The sequence below is a fragment of the Rosa chinensis genome, chromosome 2 (assembly GCF_002994745.2).
Source record: "Rosa chinensis cultivar Old Blush chromosome 2, RchiOBHm-V2, whole genome shotgun sequence".
Classification (NCBI taxonomy): domain Eukaryota; kingdom Viridiplantae; phylum Streptophyta; class Magnoliopsida; order Rosales; family Rosaceae; genus Rosa; species Rosa chinensis.
The window spans coordinates 82,049,168-82,069,798 of record NC_037089.1 but is presented as its reverse complement, the minus strand read 5'-3'; the positions used below and the strand labels follow the sequence as shown (position 1 = coordinate 82,069,798).

Genomic DNA, 20,631 nt, shown 5'->3' with positions numbered 1-20,631 from the left:
GCTCATGAGATTGTCTTTAAGCCATTGAGTTCTGGAATTGTTCAAGAGCTTGCTAAAAAATCATTGATGATGTAATGAGACTTTCAAGAAGTGAAAAGCCTTGTGCAGACAGAAAAATGTTTGAAGGTTAAATGTTGAGGTCGGATAATGGAGGTGAATAGACTGAGAAGCATTTGAATTTAGAATTAAGTTGACTTGATCTACGTTTTATTTAGTTGATGTAAGATTATGTAATATCGTAATAAGAGTTGGAAAAGGCGTGTTTGTCCTCACTGTTCAAGGAGAATATCAAGCTGGTGGAAAAGTCGATTTCGTCCTTGCTTTTGTTAATGTTGGATAGGTATCACGATCGGGATTTGAGTGGTTTACATCAACATCAGAAAGAGCGAAAGAAGAGAGAGGAAAGGAGAAGATCTCGGTGACAATAGACTGGTTGCAAGGAAAGGAGAACATTTCGGTGACAATAGACCGGTTGCAAGTTATTGGATTTGTGGTTTGAATGTTTCTGTGTTTTTTGTTATTTTGAAATAGATATCATGTAAGAAGCTTTTGATTGTGAATTGATCTGTTTTTTTATTTTTATTATCTGTTGAATATTTGGGCTTTCTGATGTTTTTTTTTACTTTTGAACAGCTGTGAATCTCTGATTGTATTGCTAATCCCAGAATACATAGTTGTACTGAAAACAAATAGAACAGGTTTGCTTTCTAAAGAAAACCTGTTTTTACTATTGTACTCCCAATTTTTATGTGCTGCAATTTTTATTGAATTATTTGTTGTCCTTAGTTTTCAACTAATATCAATTTTTATCTTCTGCAGATTCTGTGGGTTCTACAGTTTCAGATCCGGGTAACTCACTGCAAGAACTTCAAGGTATGGTTTTTATCTTTCATAATTCGAAATCATTCATTAATTTGTATATGAATCCAATTGTGAATGAGACGAATACAAATTTAATTTATTTCTTATACTGTTGACATTGTTAATTTAAAGAATTTGTCATATACAATGTTAATACAAACAATCTTAATTTACAAGAATTTGTCTTTCAGAATTTGTCAGATATTTTGAATCCCTTTTCTTAAAGAATAGTCAAACTAAACACATCGATCAATTGAGTAATGAAAGAAATCTTGGAACCAAACCAATGGAAGATGACGGATACCTTTCTGTGACTTAGAATCGAAGTCCCACTTTTTAAAGGGATGGTGTCGTATATACTATGGGGTTGTAAGGCTTCTTTAATCTTTTATACCTCAGAAGACAAGAAATATAATTTGATGATACAACAATTTAATAATTTTGTTGCTCGATTCTGACGGCTGATTGTACTTGCATCTGAATATTGTGTTATTTTGGGTTTTTGGTTTGATTTGTTGTTTGGTTGTCTTCCGATTCAGCATGAATTTTGTTATGTGGGTTTTTTCTTTTCTCGCATTTGACAAAGAAAAAAGTAATTGCAAAAGGTGGAAGATTTCATTTGTGACAGTGTAATAGATGTATCAATTTATGAAGGACTGAATATGGTTTAAAGGGTGTTTGTGACAAAGCTGATCTAATGCAATTTTGGATGTTAGTATTGAATTTCTTAATAAATTTGGTTAACTACTACCAATATGCTAAATTGGTAATGCCTAACCTTCTTGGTAATTTCCTTTATATATATATATATATATGCTCTGCTTCTTTTTTTCTTTTTTTTTGACCAACTGCTTCTGTGTAGGTTTAAAACAGAATAGCAACTAAAGTGTCAAAGCTGCAGAGTTTCAAATAAAAGGTGGGCTTTACAAGCTTTAACTATATGATTATGATTATTTGGTTTTTACTTCTGGTTTATTTTACATTCAAACCAGAGTTTCCAGAGTTTGTTTATTCGCTGACCAACTGCTTTTGTGCAGGTTTAAAACAAAACATCAGTAACTAAGTGTCAAAGCTCTAGAGTTTAAAATCAAGGGTTAGCCATTTTGTTTTATATTTTTTTCTTCTGTTTTTTGTGCAAAGCTTTACAGTCTATAATCAATAGTGAAACATTTTGTTTTATATTTCTTTGTTGCATTTTTTTCTTTTGTTTGTGTTAATATTTTAGAAAGAGAAACTAGACATTGGGATAACTTTTGGTCATATGGTTGTTGATTTTCGTATTGTGTTTTCAGCTGACGTAATTGTTTCATGTTTAGGTTGAAGTGAAGACAATATCTCTATTTCATACAGGTAAACTTGCCCCCTCCCCTCTGAGGTTTTTTTCCTTTTCACGCAATTTCAATTTTGTCAACTATCTGTGTTAGAACTGATTGGGGTACAATGGGTTTGGTTTTGATTTTGTTTTCCTCTTTCATCGGTTATGAACTGTTTGAGGTTTTAATTTTTTAGTAGTTTTGTTTGTGTCGGAGTTTCAGATTTTAGTGGCCAATTGGTCTTGCTGATTTGATTTTTATTTTTGGTTAGTTTTTGTGGTAAAGTTATTGTCTTTGGCCTTTTGAAAACCTTCATTGATTGTGGAGGTCAGAGTATTCTGATATTCTGTAGCTCACTCTATAAGTCTCAATTATGTCTATGGTTACACCAGTGGTTGATTTTCTTTTGAGATAAGTTTAGTTTTCTCTTTTAAAACAATTTATAGAAATGTCAGCTTAATCAAGTATAGAGCGTTTCAGGGTTTAGGTTTAGGATGTATAGTGTATATTTGAATTATTCTTTCAAATTTAGTGTTTTTAGTTTTGGGTATAGTCTGTTAGTTTTGGGTATATTCTTTCAAATATTTTAGTGCTACGTTTTGAGTGTGCCACTATATTAGAAACATGAAATCATATGAGAGATCCTACAAACTAGAACTATGCCAGGAGCTGCTAACAGTTCAGTGGCATAACCCATTTCTAAATCCTCGACTAGGCACAGCGTTGGATGTAATACACAACTAACGATAACCTTGGAAATAGCACACTGCATTTATGTATAATCTTCTTCCTTTTAGCTTCTCTTTTTTTGTTTGTCGGCAAAGGGACAAACTGCAATATAGACAATTGTTGGAAGCCCTCCTGTAGCTTGCTTTTCTTCAAATGATAATATATTAGTAGAGCAAAGAGGAGATTTATATATAAAGTATTTTTTATTCCTAGTGTCAACATCCTTTGTTAGAGCCAGGGATTACATTTTGGTCAAGGTAGCCACAATTCCTTCTTATGCCTTTTGTGAAGTCATTACCATTGCAAGGAGTTTTTGCAAGAGGACTAACCATTTGTATCTCTAACTTATGAAGTGCAACTGCTATGCAGGTTCCGTTTTGCTCAATATATGCTAAAATTTTGTATCTACTATGGGCTTTAAGTACAGCAATAGCAATATAAATTTTTTCCAATTTTGGTTCACTGGTTTGCATTTAGTTTTGTTTTAGCTTCTTTTAGTGAGAGAAGGGAAGTCTTTAAACAGACATCGTTATTACTACTGTGTTCAAATAGAAGAAGAAGAAAAGGAGTAATAGATCTGAGTTTGATTTGGATAGTAGGGATTCAGGTTTGGAAATTCGTGTTTTTGCTGTTATGTTCTTCTTTTAGTTTTGTTTGTGCTGGGGTTAAGGATATGGGCATTTCAGTGGAATGGTTTTGTTTTGTTATATCCTGTGTGCTTTTCTATGTGTGTTCTTCTATAATGGCTTAATTCTATTTGTTTTGTTATATCCTGTTTCATTTTCTATGTCGACTGTGGAAATAATTTTGGCTTAATTGTTTTTCTTGACTGTTTTTGAAGAGTTAAACATGAGCAACATAAAGAGATATATATATATATATATATATATATATATATAGTGTGAGAAGCAGAGAAAGAAGATACATAGTTTTATTTTTATTTTATTTTTCAATAAAAAGGGGTAGAGTGAAGATTAAATTTTTACACAGATTAGGGGAGGTGTATGTGGGAAGTAGCAGTACTCCAGAGCTTTTGCCTCTTAATTTTCCTTCTTTCGAAAAGATCTGAGCTTTGTGTAGTCTTCTAAAAGTTTGTACATTGTAGATTTTTGCACAAATATGAAATAGGATTATATACTGTTTTGTTCACAATTGGATGGGATCAACTTACGTATCTGAACACAGAAGAAAGCTTCCAGATTCTTTGTGTGTTGAGATTTATTTCGTGCTGCATTTGGTATCTCACCTGACTGTAATGTAGACATTTTCTGCAGAAGGCTGATTTGAAGGCAGATACAAAGCTGGCAAAACGATCTGATGTGAAGGCATTAACCAAGGCAAGTATCCATTGGCACTGTTTCCTTGATAAAATTGTGTTCTTGATCTTAAAAACCTAATGGATATCTGATGGTTTTACTATTCATGGCTACAATAGTCTATTGTAATCTGCAGTACTGAGCCTGGCAGATGAATTTTTGTTTTTAATTTTTTTTGTTGTTCTTATTGTGCTATGTTATATGTTTTTGTGTTTTTTAAGTACTTAATTCTTTGGAAGAGGGTTATGAAATAATTTTTCAATGATGTTTTCTGGTAAGAATGTTAGATATCACAAAATAGATATCAGGTGACAATCTTCAGAAAGATTTTTCTTTTTGTTTGTTAATTCAAATATATTGCGTGGGTCAATTCATTTACTGTTTCATTTGTATTTCTTTCCACAATTGTGGATTTACCTTTCATTTTGTTGAAATTTGTATGTTTTGGGTTTTCTTCTATTGTGGAAGTTTGTTCTCATTTGTGTATTTGTGGAGTTAATTGCGATTGTTATTCTTTTAGTGTTAATTACTGTTGAAGTTTTATTGTTGTTTTGTTCAGGTTTTCTGGATTCTATGCAAAAGAGTGTATTCGTGATTTTCATGCCGCTGTTCCTCTGCATATTGTTTACAGTTATTTTAACGTTGTGTCCTTCTATAGGTGTCTGCTCTTAATTCATATTGTGAACATTGTTTGAATCAATTCTCATATATTTGTATGAACTGTTTTGTAAACATTGTTGGAATGAATTCTCATGTGTCTGTACTTACTGTTCTGTGCAGATGTTGCAAACTTATTTCAACTGAATTTTGGGTCAGATTGTTGATTTGAACTGTCAAGTCTAAATTTTTAGTGAAAATTCATTTGGTTTACATATTTATAAATGTTTGAAGTGTGCTGATGTATAACGTTTTCTCAAAATTAAAATCTTGCTATGGACCATTTAAGAATGCTTCTATTTAGGTTGATCAGAATAAATTTACTCACTGTTTTAGTTGGGATACAACTCATATAGAAAAGAATTTTTGATTCTGATTCATTTTGTTTACTATGGACCATTCAAATGGATATTTACTGCCTGTTACTCTATTTAATCATGTGAGGGGTATAACAGAAGTTTTGTTGATGGAGAAAATTGTAGCTTCATTGTGCAAGCTAACACTGGATCATTTCTCTAAGAGATTATTTACCATCTTTAACTGTTATTTAAATTTGGAACAATCAAAGGTTTTGAAAAGGTTGCAGCATTAGCTTTACCATTACGGTTTTGAGAAAAGATATGTATCAACGGAATTACACATTATATAAATCTCAGGTCTTTTGAAAAACAATACAATGAGATATGATAGATTTGGAAAAACAAGGTCAGGCAGTCCAAAATCCTTGGTTTTCTGTGAACCAAATTGTAGTTTTGTCAATAGAGCATTCTCACTATGACAGTATTTTCACTTTAGTAGTGATTCATAAGTTGCGATACAAGCTTCCAAAATGTATTTCAATGAATAAACGCTTCACTTACTATATAACCATCTTATTCTGCAGCTGTATTACCGTAAGCTTAACACAGAGTGGCAGTGGTATGGTTTCTTTGTTGTTGGTTTTCTTGCAATTAAATCAGGTGAACAGACTATTTGTTATTTAAGTTTAACAAAATCAAATTCATTGCTTTCTTCAATTTCTAATGTTAATAAAGAAGTCCAGTTTTTGATAATACCATTTTCTGTAACTCATTGAGATGCTTCACAATATGTTTACACATTGCTATGGTGATATAAATAAGAATACTCTGGCTATATGGTTTATATGTTGTCATATTTTATCTACTTATTCATCATTATCCTCATCACTGTTTCCCTTTCTTTTTTGTGTCTTTATCTATTAAAAATTTCATTCATTATTTTCTATGTAGTTTGAGCTTGAAGACTGTCTATACTGAACAAGTTGGGCAGACGTTTGGAGAGTTAAACATTGTGCTCTGAGGTAAATATAATCAGTTAAAGGCTTCGAGGAATCAGATGATAGGGAAGTACTTTCTAGAGCAATTCAATCAGGAACAGTTTGCCTCTGCACAAAAATACTATTGCAATTGATGTAATATATGGTATTTTATCAGTTTGATTGATCATAAAGTCATTTTCAATTATATCTTTCATTATTGTAAATTATTACCAACAACAAATCCTGCAGCAAAGCGCGGGTACCATTACTCGTACATGTAAAGCCTTACATAGATGAGACGAAACACCACCACCATAGCTCTATGCAATGAAATGCTTCAAGTTTTGTGTACCTGCTCACCCCACAAGCCTCACATCAAACAGGTTGGTTCTCTTTACTCTGTTCTCACTCTTCACCACTAAGTACCACATCTCAACTACCACTTCTTCATCCCCATCATCTTCAACAACACAAAATCCCAACACCCCAGTAGATGTATCTCCCAGTTGTTTCAATTGTACAGCCCAATCTGTCATTTTGAGATGTTCCCAATATTTTGACAAGAGTTAAGGCAAAGACTTTGCCAGTGCTTCTCTAAAAGACCACCTTTTGGAGATTTCTGATTTAGTGCCTGAATAAACTTCTTTTGGATATTTTTCTTCTCTGAAATCTGGGTATTAGTCGTGACGTTGTGTTGGGGCACATAGAGAACTGAAGCTAAAGTTCCATGCTTGTTTCCAGGAAAGCAGAGATGCAAAAGGTTTCTCCTTTTTTTTTTTCTCGTGCATTCTGTCGCACTGGAATATCGGAGCAGGCTCTATGCATTTTGGTGTCGTCTTTTCTTTAACTTACAGGGCCCCTTGTTATAGTCAATCGTCTTTGAAGAAAAATGACAACTTCTCAGAATTGATGACAGAGTCGTTTCGCATATTAGCCTAATATAGCAATATGTGATGTACTTGATTTTATAGAAGAAACTTATACGTAAAGGCCATTTGCCAACGGAAATGTTGTCGGCACCCGTTGCCTCAGTTTTGTTTTTTTCCTCTTAGATTCTTCTGATAAGGTGCTAATTTTGCAGGTGGAAACTCGAAGCAAACCAGCAGCTTGTTGGGTATGGTCTTCTGTGTGTAGCCTCATGAGTATTTCTTATCATTTGATATGGGTTCTTGAGTCTTGAAAGAGTCTCAACTTCCCACAACTATTTGGACGAGTAGTGATGAAGCCATATTGTACTCCGATCATCTCTCACGTTGTCTCCAGTCTCAACTGTCCGATTGTGCGCCCTGACGGTTTTTTTTTTTTTGGTTCTTTCAAGCTTTTTTTTTAACCCCTCATTGATATTTTCACTTTAAGTTAAACTGTGCTCTATACCATGGATAATATGGGGACTTTAATAAATTGGAGAAGCCTTTGACACCAAAAGATGGCTTGGCTTTAAAGTAGTAGAGATGGGTAAAGTGTAACGGTGCTAGAAGAAAGATGTATATATATGTGACACTGAGTTGCTAATTGAGGATAATGAAAGGGCTGAAATCAAAGCCAAATATTTACTTTTTTTTTTTTTTTTTTTTTTTTTTTTTTTTTTTAAGGAGAAAGGGATTAGGCGATATTAGTTCCTCGGAGACAGACAATGCAGGGCACTTGTCCCACCCTCAAACCCGAAGGTGAAGGGTCTGCCCCACTCTGGGAACCCACCGCCCGTCCCCCAACTCAAATTATTAATAATAAAAAAGAGAAATACATCGTCCAAGAGAGAAATAAAAAATAACAGTGAAAGAGAAGAGAGGGAAACTCCCCCCTCATGAACAAATCTAAAAGATGAAAAAATCAGCCACAAAAATGAAGACTGGACACGCGAAATATGCCAGAAATTCGCTTGCGCCTGGATGTGGAAGCTAACTTTGCGCACGACTTCCTGGGAATAAAAGCCTCTGAGAAGGTGTAGGCAAGAAAGACAGACGAACATAATCATCTCAGCAACCTGTGAAGCGATAATTTGGGAGTCCCAAAAAATCCGCCTGCAAGTACCTGTGAAGCTCTGCAGGAGGGCTAGGATACCAGGTAAATGAGTGTTTTGAAACACCTAAGTTTGCCATCTTATCTGCTGCTGCATTCCCTTCCCTAAAAATATGAGTTCTACGAAATTGCATTTGCTGAATGTTCTTCAGGCAGTTTTGCCATCTAACTCTCAAGTCCCATGGAGGAGAGAAAGAATTGGAGGAGAGAGATGCTAATACACTAATAGAATCACTTTCCAACCACAGGGTAGTCCAACCTCTAGTGAAAGCAACTTCAATAGACACAATAACAGCATAAAGTTCAGCATAAAAGGAAGAGTTGCAACCCAGAGGTTGGCAAAAACTCCCTAAGTAAACCCCAGAAGCATCGCGAAAAACTCCTCCACAAGCTGCAGGACCAGGATTACCTTTCGCCAGACCATCAGTGTTAACTTTAACCCAAGGAGGGAGGGGGGGATGCCATAGGACACGTTGAATCTTGGGCGCTTTACGGGGCTTGGGGCACACCCCAAGGGAAGAAAGAAGACGGGAATCCAAGACGCCTTTATAGTAACCAGGAACCAGAGAACCAAATTGCCGAATCCATGCCATAATTGAACAACACAGTGTAGAAAAAATAGGAGAGCGATTATCAAACCTGAGTCTATTTCGTGCCTTCCAAATTTCCATGAAAGTAAGCAATCCCGCTGCCAACCACAAATTATAAAGCTGAGGGGAAAAACCCTTCTGACAAAAGCCAACCCAGAAATCCAACAGTGAGTCATAAGCAGGAAATGAGGTTCCAAACTGAGTTGCCAGCCATCCCCAGAGATGTTGAGAGAAGGGACAGTGTAAAAATAGGTGCAAAGCTGACTCTGCCGAACTGTTGCATAATTGGCAGATGGACACAATCGGAATCCCACCTCTTTTCAGCCGATCATCAGTGGGCAAGCGATCTAAAAGAATCCTCCAAGCCAAGAAAGAAAATCGTGGAGGAATGAAGGAATGCCAAATAGTAGAAGCCCAGTCTCTCACAATAAAGTGTCGTCTAAGCAAGTTATAGGAATCAGTGAAGGATAACTCTCCGGAGGCTGTAGACTCCCAAATGAGCATATCAGGTTCTGTGTCTAAAGGGAGACAAATATCAGAAATTTTCCTGTACAAGTCTGGAAAGGTATCTAGGAAGAAAGAGGGAAACTGCCAAGAATGATCTGAGATGAAATCAGCCACACGCAAAGCCAAATATTTACGTATAACGAAAAAAAACTACAAAAGTTCACAAAGAAATCGAAGAAATTCGGCTGAAGAGGTTGGCATCCTCATTGCCCTGAACTACAACATCAACCGCCGTGAGTTGGAAATTAATACACAGGCTGCAGATTAAGCCGCATTACCTAATTTCATTCCTGATCACATAAAAGATTCATCATCAAGATCATGTGAATAATACATGAGAATGTACTATTTCTACAATTATCCTCATAATATATCACATATGGCATCCTATCTAGGTACTTCCTAATCTCCTAGTTCCTACTTGATACAGATTCTACAAATTGCAACCATTAGAGGATGATGATTTGAGCATCACTCTTTACATCTTTCAGCCTTTCTTGGACCGCTGCCCTGCCTCTATTTTGCCAATGGAAATGTTCATAAGGCACATTGTCCGCATTTTCATCGCCTGGGTCATCATATTCCTCTGGGTTCTCATCCTCGTTCCCATCCTGATAACAACTGGTCATTTGGACCCAAGTTCCATCACCGTCGTAGAGTGATCCATGTGGATCAATCACCATTACCTCAAGCTTTGTTGCAATTTTAAGAATGGAAATGGCGAACTCTACCTCAAACCACATACCTTGGAACCCCTGCATCTTTATTTTTCTCAAATGATTATGTGAGAATGTAGAAAGATTCCTCATCTCTCCGTGATAGTCTGCAGCTTGTGTTGTTATTATAAGTTCTTCCAAAAGAGGTGCAGCCTTGAGAATATTTAGAACACTCCCAAGTTCAAAGTCGAGCATGAGGAGATCCAACTTCACTTGCTTTAGGTTTCTCAATGTTGGAAAAGTTTGGGGTATGTGTTCCTGCACATAAGCAATGACATCTAATAAGTTAATGATTTCAGACTCTTGTTGATTTGGGGTTTTAGGAATCAGAGGGCAGATGATTTATAGTTGTGTATTGGGTTTCTTCGTTAGTTCGTTACTTTTGGGCCTTCGAGTCACCACTTCCACTCTTGAGTTTTGGGTTTAGGCCTCTAGAGTAATAAATATGCTTTCGGAGGCAATACATATATCGTAAAAATGGTTGTGAATCAAGTTTATTATGCTCAATAATGAGAGTACATCATGATAGCAAAGAATCCATATGGATGAACTTAACAGAACTCTTCGCTCCTCCTTTGATCCATCTATGAGATCCAGTTGCACTATGGGACAGAGAATTGCTTGTTCCGATTGATAGAGAATAGGCTACATAGCTCAAGAGCTTAGGAACCTCCCATAAGGTATTCCTCATCCTAATCCTTGTTGCTTTCCTAATTCATGTTCTACATGCAATAGGTCTACAATTCTGAACATCCATCATTCCTATATGTTCTTGGTACTTAAGCATAACTTATATATTATTTCGGTTATTGTTGTACAAGAAGTATGATAAGTTGTTAAACTAAAGAATTAATAATGACTCGTATTGATGGAGCCAATATAGGCCGAGCTGATGTCGTTGCCCCACTGGAATAATATTTTTGCTGCTTGATATATATACATGATTCTATTAGTGTTCTGCACTCGAGGGTTTATCATCAAAATAATAGAAGGTCTTGCCCCACAATGAAAAAGAGTTGGCATGAACTACAGGTTTTATACCTATTCTAACAGGCATCAACCTTACTTTTATAGTTTTATTGCTTCCATACATAAGAGTATTTTTTTTTAATCATTCTATCTATAATGATTGGCCTTATGCTACAATCTCATTCTTAAAAAATTAGCTCTCTGTATATATTTATATGTGTTCGACCTCGCATTGGGAATATTTTGTCTCTACCACTGATGAGAAGTCCCAATAACTCTTACACTTGTAACATTTTCTTAGCGAGAATCACGTCAAATTCTAAAAGAAAAATTCAAGAACACATGGTAGGTAAGGTTTTTGGACCCAAAAAGAAATATTCCAAACCTTTGCGGAAACATATTTTCGTTCTATTTTTATGGCAATATGAGATACCTTGAACTCAATTACCTATTTGAAATATGCTCCCAACCGTTGATCTAGTATTTTCAGAGACTACTATTTTTGTATTTATCTGACGAAATGTGTGTTTTATCCCATTGTTCTTGATCACTGCTAGCTCTCATGTCCTAATCAATCCCCACTTTCACGCAAAAATTATTCCATTTTCGGGAGATATCCCCAGATTTTTGCTTGGTTATTTGAGAGGAAACAGCAACAACAGTATTACAGTAAGATCTCCAATAAATTTGTGCATCTACATTAAGCAAGTTAAACAAAACCACATTCCATCTCAGAATTTGTTCATTCATCACGGAAAGCAAAGTTACAATCCTAACTAAGAAATTAGCCAGAAACTGAAACCAACTCGGAGAAGATCGATGATGGAGCTAAAAATATATAAAACCTTCCTTGACAATCAAGCCAAACATGAGAACGAGGAGGCCGACTGTGATGCACTGAGTTGAAGACACCACAGTCTGAGAATAAGCAGACAAGGTGATCGTTGCACCCGCCAATCCGATTATAAGAGCACTCACGTTCTGATTCGTTTTAGATCCGCCTACTATTCCTTTCCTTGCTTTACAGACTACCGAGATTGGAGTTGAAGCTTACATTAACATCAGAAGCTTACTTTAGCATTGCCCTGAACTCTACTGTCATGACTCATGAGTAAGAAATTAATACACAGGCAGCAGATTCAGAGTCTGAGCTCAAGCCACATTACCTTATTTCATTCCGGATCACATAAAAGATTCAGCATCAAGATCATGTGAATGATACATAAAAGATTCATCATCAAGATCATCCTAGCTAGGTACTTCCTAGTTCCCACTTGAAACAGATTCTACAAATTACAACCATTAGAGGATGAAGACTTGAGCATCAGTCTTTACATCTTTCAGCCTTTCTTGGACTGCTGCCCTGCCTCTATTTTGCCAACGTAAAAGTTCATAAGGCACATTGTCCACATTTTCATCTCCTGGGTCATCATATTCCTCTGGGTTCTCATCTTCATTCCCATCCTGATAACAACAGGTCATTTTGACCCACCTTCCATCACCGACATAGTATGATCCAAGTGGATCAATCACCATTACCTCAAGCTTTGTAGCAATTTTAAGAAGGCAAATGGCCAACTCTATCTTGAACCACATACCTTGGAACCCCTGCATCTTTATTTTTCTCAAATGATTATGTGAGAATGTAGAAAGATTCCTCATCTCTCCGTGATAGTCTGGAGCTCGTGTTGTTATTATAAGTTCTTCCAAAAGTGGTGCAGCCTTGAGAATATTTAGAACACTCCCAAGTTCAAAGTCAAGCATGAGGAGATCCAACTTCACTTGCTTTAGGTTTTTCAATGTTGGAAAAGTTTGGGGTATATGTTCCTGCACATAAGCAGTGACATCTAAAAGTTAATGTTCATACAAAATTGACAGCCATGTGATAAAAAGAAATAAAAATAAATAAAAAGCTTCACTTACGAAATTATTTCTGATCTGCAGATGAAGAGTCGCAAGCTCAGAATACAGGGGGAGTTGGGTTAGCACATGAGGTACCGGACCTATAGACCATCCCTTAAAAAAACATCTTGCTAGCCGTGGAGTTCTCATGAAAGAAATCTCCGTATTATATCCATCATATTCCAGGGAGTAAAGATTTACTGCATCAATCTCTATTCTTCCTAATCGGTAACACGTGAGCACTTTCAGATCATGCAGGTGAAGGGATGGACCAATAATCAGATTTGAGCGCACGTCACATGTGTTCAAGGTGAACCTTTCGAGAAGCACACAAGCAGAGAAAAGACGTGCCAAAAATTCTGGATCGACTTCAACGTCATTCAGAGAAAGAGTTTCTAGCTGAATGAATCTGTCAAAATCAGTAGGAGGTTTTAGAACACATCAATGCAACGACAAATGCTTTAAGGTTGATGCGTTCAAATCTGCAAGGATCCAGTGAGGAAAAACATAAAAATTATCATGTGGATCCAAAGCGCCTCTTAATAATTGAAGATCCAGCTTTTGAGCTCCCTTTGTAAGTGCAAAACGAACCCATTTATCAAGATCTTCAGTAAATTCTCGATTAAAAAGAATGCCACTTTGAATGAGTCTAGCTTGTTGCCAGAGTAGAGCTCCAAAACTTCATTCACTCGTTTTATATAGCACTGTCTGTCGAATTGAAGACTACAAGATGTAACACTCAAGATGGACCGATATGGTTCAATGAGAGGAGCATACACGGACCCAAAAATATTTACAATGTCTAATTCAAGATTGGGAGGCCTTGTCTTCCAAAGGTTCCTCCACTGGCGAGATACAATGCTAGTCACCGCTGCATCTTTTATTGTTAACAATGAAAGTATGGATGACAGAATGCAATCCGGAAGCTCATTTATCCAATCTTTACTCTCGCCCTCAGCCTTCAAATTTAACAACACAGTAAATATCACTCTCAATTCGATAATGGCTTTACCAATATAGATACATACCCAATGAAAACTACCAATAGTGAACTAAATGAGAAAAATTAAAAATAAAGCTCCTTGACTGACAAATCAACCCTGTGATCTATACATACACGTTGACAAATGGATTTTGTAATATATAGGGGGATAGAATACCAAAAACTATATATCAATACGTATGTATATTACTGCACAAAATGTAGTTAATTGGCAAATGGGCATAGCAATATTATGAATTTGGGGTTCCTGAATATAAACTTTGCCTAAGTAATAGGTGAAAGATTAGCCAGAGATAACAGAAATATAGAGAATTTTCAAAGACACAACCAAAATTTCCATTAGAGGAAATCAGGAAAGTATATGCTTAAGCTATTTACAGAGGAAAAAAAGAGAGAAGCTTACTGTAGATATTATTCCTCTTTGAGATTGATCATCCATGGACTTGACTTGAAAAGGTAGATTGATTCTGAGCTTCTACGAAATCTGGGTTTTGATTTCAGACAAGTGGATTGGAGACTGTGGAGCTAAGCTTGTTGATTTAGGGTTTTGGGGTTTTAGGAATCAGAATTCAGAAAACAGGTGATTCATATCTTTTGTGTAGATACCACGAGAGCAGGTGATTTGGGGTTGTTCTTTCGGGCCTTTCCTTTCAAAGCGTAGATACCACAAGAGCAACTGAGAGGAGAAACAGTCGATACAGGTAATTCTTCTTTGGGCCTTCAAGTCACCACTTTCCACTCTTGAGTTTAGGCCTGGCAATACCTTGCGACGGTGCATTGCATGTTCCGAATTCTGGTTGATAGAGCATGGCTCAACTCAAGAGCTTAGGAACCTCCCATAAGGTATTCTTCATCCTAGTCCAACAATGTCAAGAGCTTTCCTGATTCATGTTCTATAGGAAAAGTTTATTATTTAATGCAATTGCAGACATCTTGAACATCCATGATTCCTATATATTCTAGGTTCTTAAGCGTAACTTAAATATTCTTTCGGTTACTTGTTCTACAAGAAATAAGATAAGTTGTTGAACCAAATAATTAACAATGACAAGCATTGGCGGAGCCCGTATAGGCCGAGTGGGTGCCGTTGCCCACTCGAATAATATTTTTGCTGCCTGATACACACACATATGATTCTATTACTGTTCTGCACTTGAGGATTTATCATCAAAATAATAGAATTCGAAGGTCTACGGTTTATCATTAATCATTAATCCAATATGATCTATAATTCTTGTAAATGCAAGAAGACATGTGGTAGGCTAATTTTTTTGACCCAAAAAGGTTATATTCCAAACCTTTGCTGAAAGATATTTTCGTTCTATTTTTATAGCAAGATGAGATTCCTTGAACTTAATTTCCTATTTGAAATATGCTCCCAGCCATCGAACTAGTATTTCCAGACAACTACTTATTTGTGTATTTATGTCACCAAATGCATGTGTATTTTATGCGTGTCCAGACCAATCTCCACTTTCACGCAAAAACTATTCCATTTTTGGGAGACATCCCTGGAATTTTGCTTGGTTATTTAAGAGGAAACAGCAACAACAGCAATGAAATGAAACATACATATAGATCTCCAATAAATTGTGCATCTAAATTAAACAAGTTAAACAAAACCACCATTAAATCCATCTGAGAGTTTGTTCATTCATAAGGGAAAGCAAAGATACAATCCTAACTAAGAAATTAGCCAGAAAATGAAACCAACTCGGGGAGAAGATCGATGATGGAGCTAAAAGGATATAAAACCTTCCTTGACAATCAAGCCAAACATGAGAACGAGGAGGCCGACTGTGATGCACTGAGTTGAAGACACCACAGTCTGAGAATAAGCAGACAAGGTGATCGTTGCACCCGCCAAACCGATCATAAGAGCACTCAGGCTCTGATTCATTTTCGATCCGCCTACTATTCTTTTCAATTCCTTGCTTTAGAGACGACTGAGATTGAACTTGAAGCTTAATTACAGTTGAAGATCTTGATTGATGATGAAAAGAGAGAGCTTGAGCTTCTTATCTGCGTTTGGAGAGGTTAAGCTAATCAAAGGTCAACTCTTTACTAGGCCTTGCATCACATGAGAATGCCCCTTGGGTGTTCATAAAGATCACAGCCAGAATTAGTCCAACCCTTAGGTGGATGTCCTCATTTTTAAATCCAAGATTCTTAAGATGCAATGCTTATAATATTAACCCTTAGACATTTGATGCTTATTTAATGTTTTACATTCAAGATTTTTAGCCCAAACTTAATGTAATGAGATGTAATATTTTATTATGCGCATTGCATGTTCTAAAACATCTTATTTCGGTATAATTAATTTAATATTTAAAAAAAAGATTAAGATATTTTGTAGAAACACTAACCAATGGTCTCAGACAATTTTTGTTTTCCTTTTTTGAGAAAAAGTTTTGAATTGGTATCCACGAGTTTGAGAAAGCAGATAGCATCTTTCGGTATGCTTAGCCTCGCTCTTTCGGTATGCTTAACCCCTCGCTTGGATATGCACAATAACGTTTACTGCATAGGTAAGCAAGGGCACAGTCCATTTTGTTACTCTTACAAAACAAAGTTATTGAGCATCAATTTAGGTATATACCGCTAACCTCTTGAGTGAAAAAAATATATTGTTGAACTTTCAATTTTAACATCTCCATCAATTTTTTTTTCTTTGTTTAATTTTGTGCGATTTGCTACTCCATTGTGGATGAGAAACCCTACTAACTCAAGTAAAGGGATGTGCTTGTCATCGACTTAACCAAAGTGGTGAACAATACAAGACTACTTTAATTTATTTAATTAATCGTTCTATTGTATGTCTCGTTTAGTTACAAACCCGTCTTATTAATTTTTATGCGACACTTCAAAAGAAAATTGGTAGAAACTAACGGCCGAGTGTAAGGGGTTCGATGGACACTAACATCAGAACAGTGTTACTTGACAATTTATTAAAAGAAAGCAGAGGCGCATCGACAGGAACCTCAAAACTCTGCCCAGAACGACCAAAAGCCACTAGTACATAACTACATATACGTGTAAAGACATAGATGAGACGAAGCAGCACCACCATAGCTCTATGCAATGAAATGCTTCAAGTTTTGTGTACCTGTTCACCCCACAAGCCTCACATCAAACAGGTTGGTTCTCTTTACTCTCTGTTCTCACTCTTCACCACTAACCACCACTTCTCAACTACAACTTCTTCATCCCCATCATCTTCAACAACACAAAATACCAACACCCAAATAGATTCATCTCCCAATTGTTTCAATGGTATAGCCCAATCTGTCATTTTGAGGTGTTCCCAGTATTTTGACAAGAGTAAAGGCAAAGACTTTGCCAATGCTTCTCTAAAAGACCTTCTTTTGGAGATTTCTGATTTAGTGCCTGAACAAACTTGATGTGCTTGAATTATTACTGGGTTTTGAATTGCAGTGTGGGCAAGTTGGATTTGAAGCTAGAAACGTTGAGTCTTTGTGGGGAATTTTCAAGTGGGTTAGTGAAAAAGTTGAGGGTTTTAAGCATAAACCTCAGTCATGTGAGGTCATGGCCTCAATGCTTGTCCGAGTGGGATTGCTTAGAGAAGTTGAGTTCTTGCTTTCCACAATGGAAAGTAAAGGAGTTTCGTTGGATAGTCAAGAAATTTACAGTGATTTGATTGAAGGGTATGTTGGTATTGGTGAGTTAGATAGGGCCATTTCGGTATATGATCAAATTAGGGGGCGTGTAGTGCCATCATTGCAGTGTTGTTGTGTTCTACTTGATCAATTGGTGGGAATGAGGAAGACCGAATTGGCGTTTCAAGTTTGTAGTGATATGGCAGAAATGGGTTTTGATTTGAGAGATGTGAAGAAGGCCACATTTGAGGGTGTCATTAGACTGCTTGGCAGGGATGGAAAGATTCAGGAGGCAAGAAATTTTGTCATGAAGGCTATGGCTTTCAAACTCAAGCCTAGCAACTTAGTTTTAAATGAAGTTGCTTATGGATATTGTGAGAAGAAGGACTTTGATGATTTGATGAGCTTCTATGCTGAGATTAAGTGTGCCCCAGAAGTTATGGCTGGGAATAGGATTATGCATTCTCTTTGTAGCCATTTTGGGACAAGAAGAGCAGAACCTTATTTGCAAGAATTAGAAATTTTAGGCTTCAATCCTGATGAGGTAACCTTTGGACTCATGATTGGCTGGAGCTGTCGTGAACGAAAACTTAAAAGTGCCTTTGTTTACCTATCAGAGATGTTGGGAAGACACCTAAACCCCCATATATGTAATCAGCGGGGTATTTATGGAGGGTATGTGGAAGCATGCTGGGAAGGTGTTTGATGAGATGGTAGATAGGGGGACTACACCTGATTTGTCGACTTTCAGGATTCTCTTAGCAGGCTATTGTAAAGTTAGAAAATTTGTTGAAGCCAAAAGGATAGTTTTGATATGGCAAGCCATGGACTGATTCAAAACTCTTCGGATGAGGATCCGCTATCCAAAGCATTTATGGTTCTGGGTTTCAAGCCATTAGCTGTGACATTGAAGAGAGATAATGATGTTGAGTTTGCTAAAACAGAGTTTTATGATGATCTTGGGAATGGACTTTATTTGGATACAGACCTGGATAAGTATGAGAAAAGAATCACTGGGATCCTAGAAGATTGCATGGTACCTGATTTTTACTCTCTTATGATGAAAGAATGCACTCTTGGAAATTTGAAGGGTGCATTGGTTTTGGTAGATGAAATGATCCGGTGGGGACAAGATTTGTCATTGTCTATGATGTCCGACTTACTGAAAGGGCTTTCTGCATCCCATTTACATACCAAGGGAATCACCAGCATTGTAGATAAAAAGCTTCACTTGGTAAATCAGCTAGACCAAGAAACTCTAAACTTTCTTGCCCAAGCATACGGCAAGAAAGGATTGACATATAATACAAGGATAGTGGTGAATGGAATGATAGAAAGGCATCTGAAAATCAACAATGAGACTTACACTGCTTTAGTAAAAGGTTTTTGTAAGAAAGGAAACTTTGAGGGAGCTGAATGCTTGTTGGAATATTGCTCAAAATGACGGATGGTTACCAGGGCTGGAAGATTGTAAACCCTTGATTGAATGTCTTTTCCATAAAGAAATGCTAAGAGAAGCAGTGCAGCTTCTTGAAAGCATTCTGATATCCTACCCAGACTTAAGGTCAGAAATGTGTCATATGATCCTTGACAAGCTTTTGTTACCGGTTGTACAGGAATTGCAAGCATATTGTTAGAAGAACTTGAACAGCGTGGTGGCATCCTGGATCAGATGGCTTATAACAATATTATTAGAGGATTGTGTAGGGGCAAGAATTTTCATGTGGCCTTTACAGTGCTGGCTAAAAATTTGGCCCCTTGTTTGGATGTTACTGTCCAATTAATTCCTCAGTTGTGTAGGGCTGATAGATTTGGAAAAGCAGTTAACTTGAAAGAGATTGGTCTAAGAGAGAACTCTTCCTATTCACTTTCTCTAGATCGTGCATTGATAAAAGGCGGCAGTATTTCAGGGAAAGTTACAGAAGCAACCACTCTACTACAGAATATGTTGTTAAAGCGGATACCTCCTGATGCTGAAATTTACCAAATTTCTGGTTCAGGGTCATTGCAAGGTTAATGACTTGAAGAAAGTTTGGGAGCTACTTTGTGTCGTGACAAGAAAAGGTTTCGACATATTACTCTCAACTTACCGCAACTTGGTGTGTTTGATGCGTCTGGAAGGTAGGGTTCTTCATGCATGGAAATTGACTGAGCTTATGATTGGACAAAGTGATCCTCATGATCTCAGCATCTACAATATTCTGATATTCTATATTTTCCCAACCGGGAATACTTTGCTTGTCAAGAAAGTTGTGGAGCATTTGCAAGAGAAGAAATTGCTACTTGATGAAGTAACTCACAACTTTCTTGTACTTGGGTTTTGTAGAGTAATAATCAGATTTGATCCCACGGTACACTCCCTCAAGGTGAAGCTTTCAAGGAGCAGACAAGAAGAGAATAGATGTGCCAAAAAAAAACTGAATCAACCACAACATTACTTAGACAAAGAGTTGTAAGGTGACAGAATAGGTTAAAATCAGTAGGAGGTTTTAGAAGACATCTATGCAGTGACAATTGCTTTAGGGTTGATGAGTTCAACTCTGAAAGGATCCAGTGGGGAAAAACATGAAGATTATCATCAGACTCAAAAATGCCTCTAAATAGCTGAAGATTGAGCACTTCAACTCCCTTTGTAATTGCAAAACGAACCCATTTGTCAATATCTTCAGTACATTCTCCATCCAAAAAGAATGCCACTTTGAAAGAATCGACCTTCTTGCCAGAGTAGAGCTCCAAAAATTCATTCACACGTTTTATATAGCATTGTCTGCTGAATCGACGAACCAAAATCGGAAAGCTATTTTTTCCTTCATTTTCTACAACAAGTTGATTGTATTTGCCCCTGAAAATGTTTGGAATGTCAAATACAAGATAGGGGCATGTCAATGTCAGATGCTTCCATAGGTGCCTCCATTGGCGGGACACCATGCTAGTCTCAACTGCATCTTTTAGTTTTAGCAATGAAAGTATGAAGGACAGAACGAGATACGGTAGGTCAGTTATCCGATCCTCGCCCTCAGCCTTAAAATTTAACAACACGGTAAATATCAGTCTCCATTGATAATGGCGTCACCGATCTATATAAATGCATGCACGATGCGAGGAAAATTATCAATAGTACTGGACTAATGAGGGGAAAAAAAAAAGCTC

At 36.7% G+C, this 20,631-nt stretch overlaps 2 protein-coding genes and 2 long non-coding RNA genes across 9 annotated transcripts; 3 read left to right on the top strand and 1 right to left on the bottom strand.

Moving 5' to 3' along the window:
* Positions 1–247: 247 nt before the first annotated feature.
* LOC112183835 lies at positions 248–4,246 on the top strand. Of its 5 annotated transcripts, none has more exons than XR_005805957.1 (7): positions 248–493; positions 634–698; positions 820–873; positions 1,724–1,777; positions 1,899–1,954; positions 2,178–2,211; positions 4,165–4,241. It is a non-coding gene; the product is annotated as an uncharacterized LOC112183835 (long non-coding RNA). The 5 variants fall into 5 exon arrangements; XR_005805956.1 differs by having other exon boundaries at positions 411–538; XR_002929971.2 differs by having other exon boundaries at positions 489–698.
* A 530-nt stretch (positions 4,247–4,776) lies between these two features.
* LOC112183836 lies at positions 4,777–7,679 on the top strand. 2 transcript variants are annotated; one of them, XR_005805958.1, is made up of 5 exons: positions 4,777–4,877; positions 5,760–5,835; positions 6,127–6,308; positions 6,405–6,538; positions 7,237–7,679. It is a non-coding gene; the product is annotated as an uncharacterized LOC112183836 (long non-coding RNA). The 2 variants fall into 2 exon arrangements; XR_002929973.2 differs by having other exon boundaries at positions 6,127–6,318.
* Positions 7,680–11,768: 4,089 nt separating this feature from the next.
* On the bottom strand, positions 11,769–13,292 carry LOC112187676. The gene is made up of 2 exons (XM_024326564.2): positions 12,880–13,292; positions 11,769–12,783 (listed from the first exon to the last, which is right to left on the bottom strand). The coding sequence occupies exons 1-2, from the start codon at positions 13,006–13,008 to the stop codon at positions 12,259–12,261; spliced, it is 654 nt and encodes a 217-aa protein (XP_024182332.1). The 5' UTR covers positions 13,009–13,292; the 3' UTR covers positions 11,769–12,258.
* Positions 13,293–16,866: 3,574 nt separating this feature from the next.
* LOC121051837 (pentatricopeptide repeat-containing protein At5g15280, mitochondrial-like) lies at positions 16,867–20,508 on the top strand. Its single transcript, XM_040515294.1, has 2 exons — positions 16,867–17,001; positions 17,300–20,508. Exons 1-2 carry the CDS (start codon positions 16,912–16,914, stop codon positions 18,185–18,187), a joined length of 978 nt encoding a protein of 325 aa, XP_040371228.1. The 5' UTR covers positions 16,867–16,911; the 3' UTR covers positions 18,188–20,508.
* The last annotated feature ends 123 nt before the right edge of the window (positions 20,509–20,631 follow it).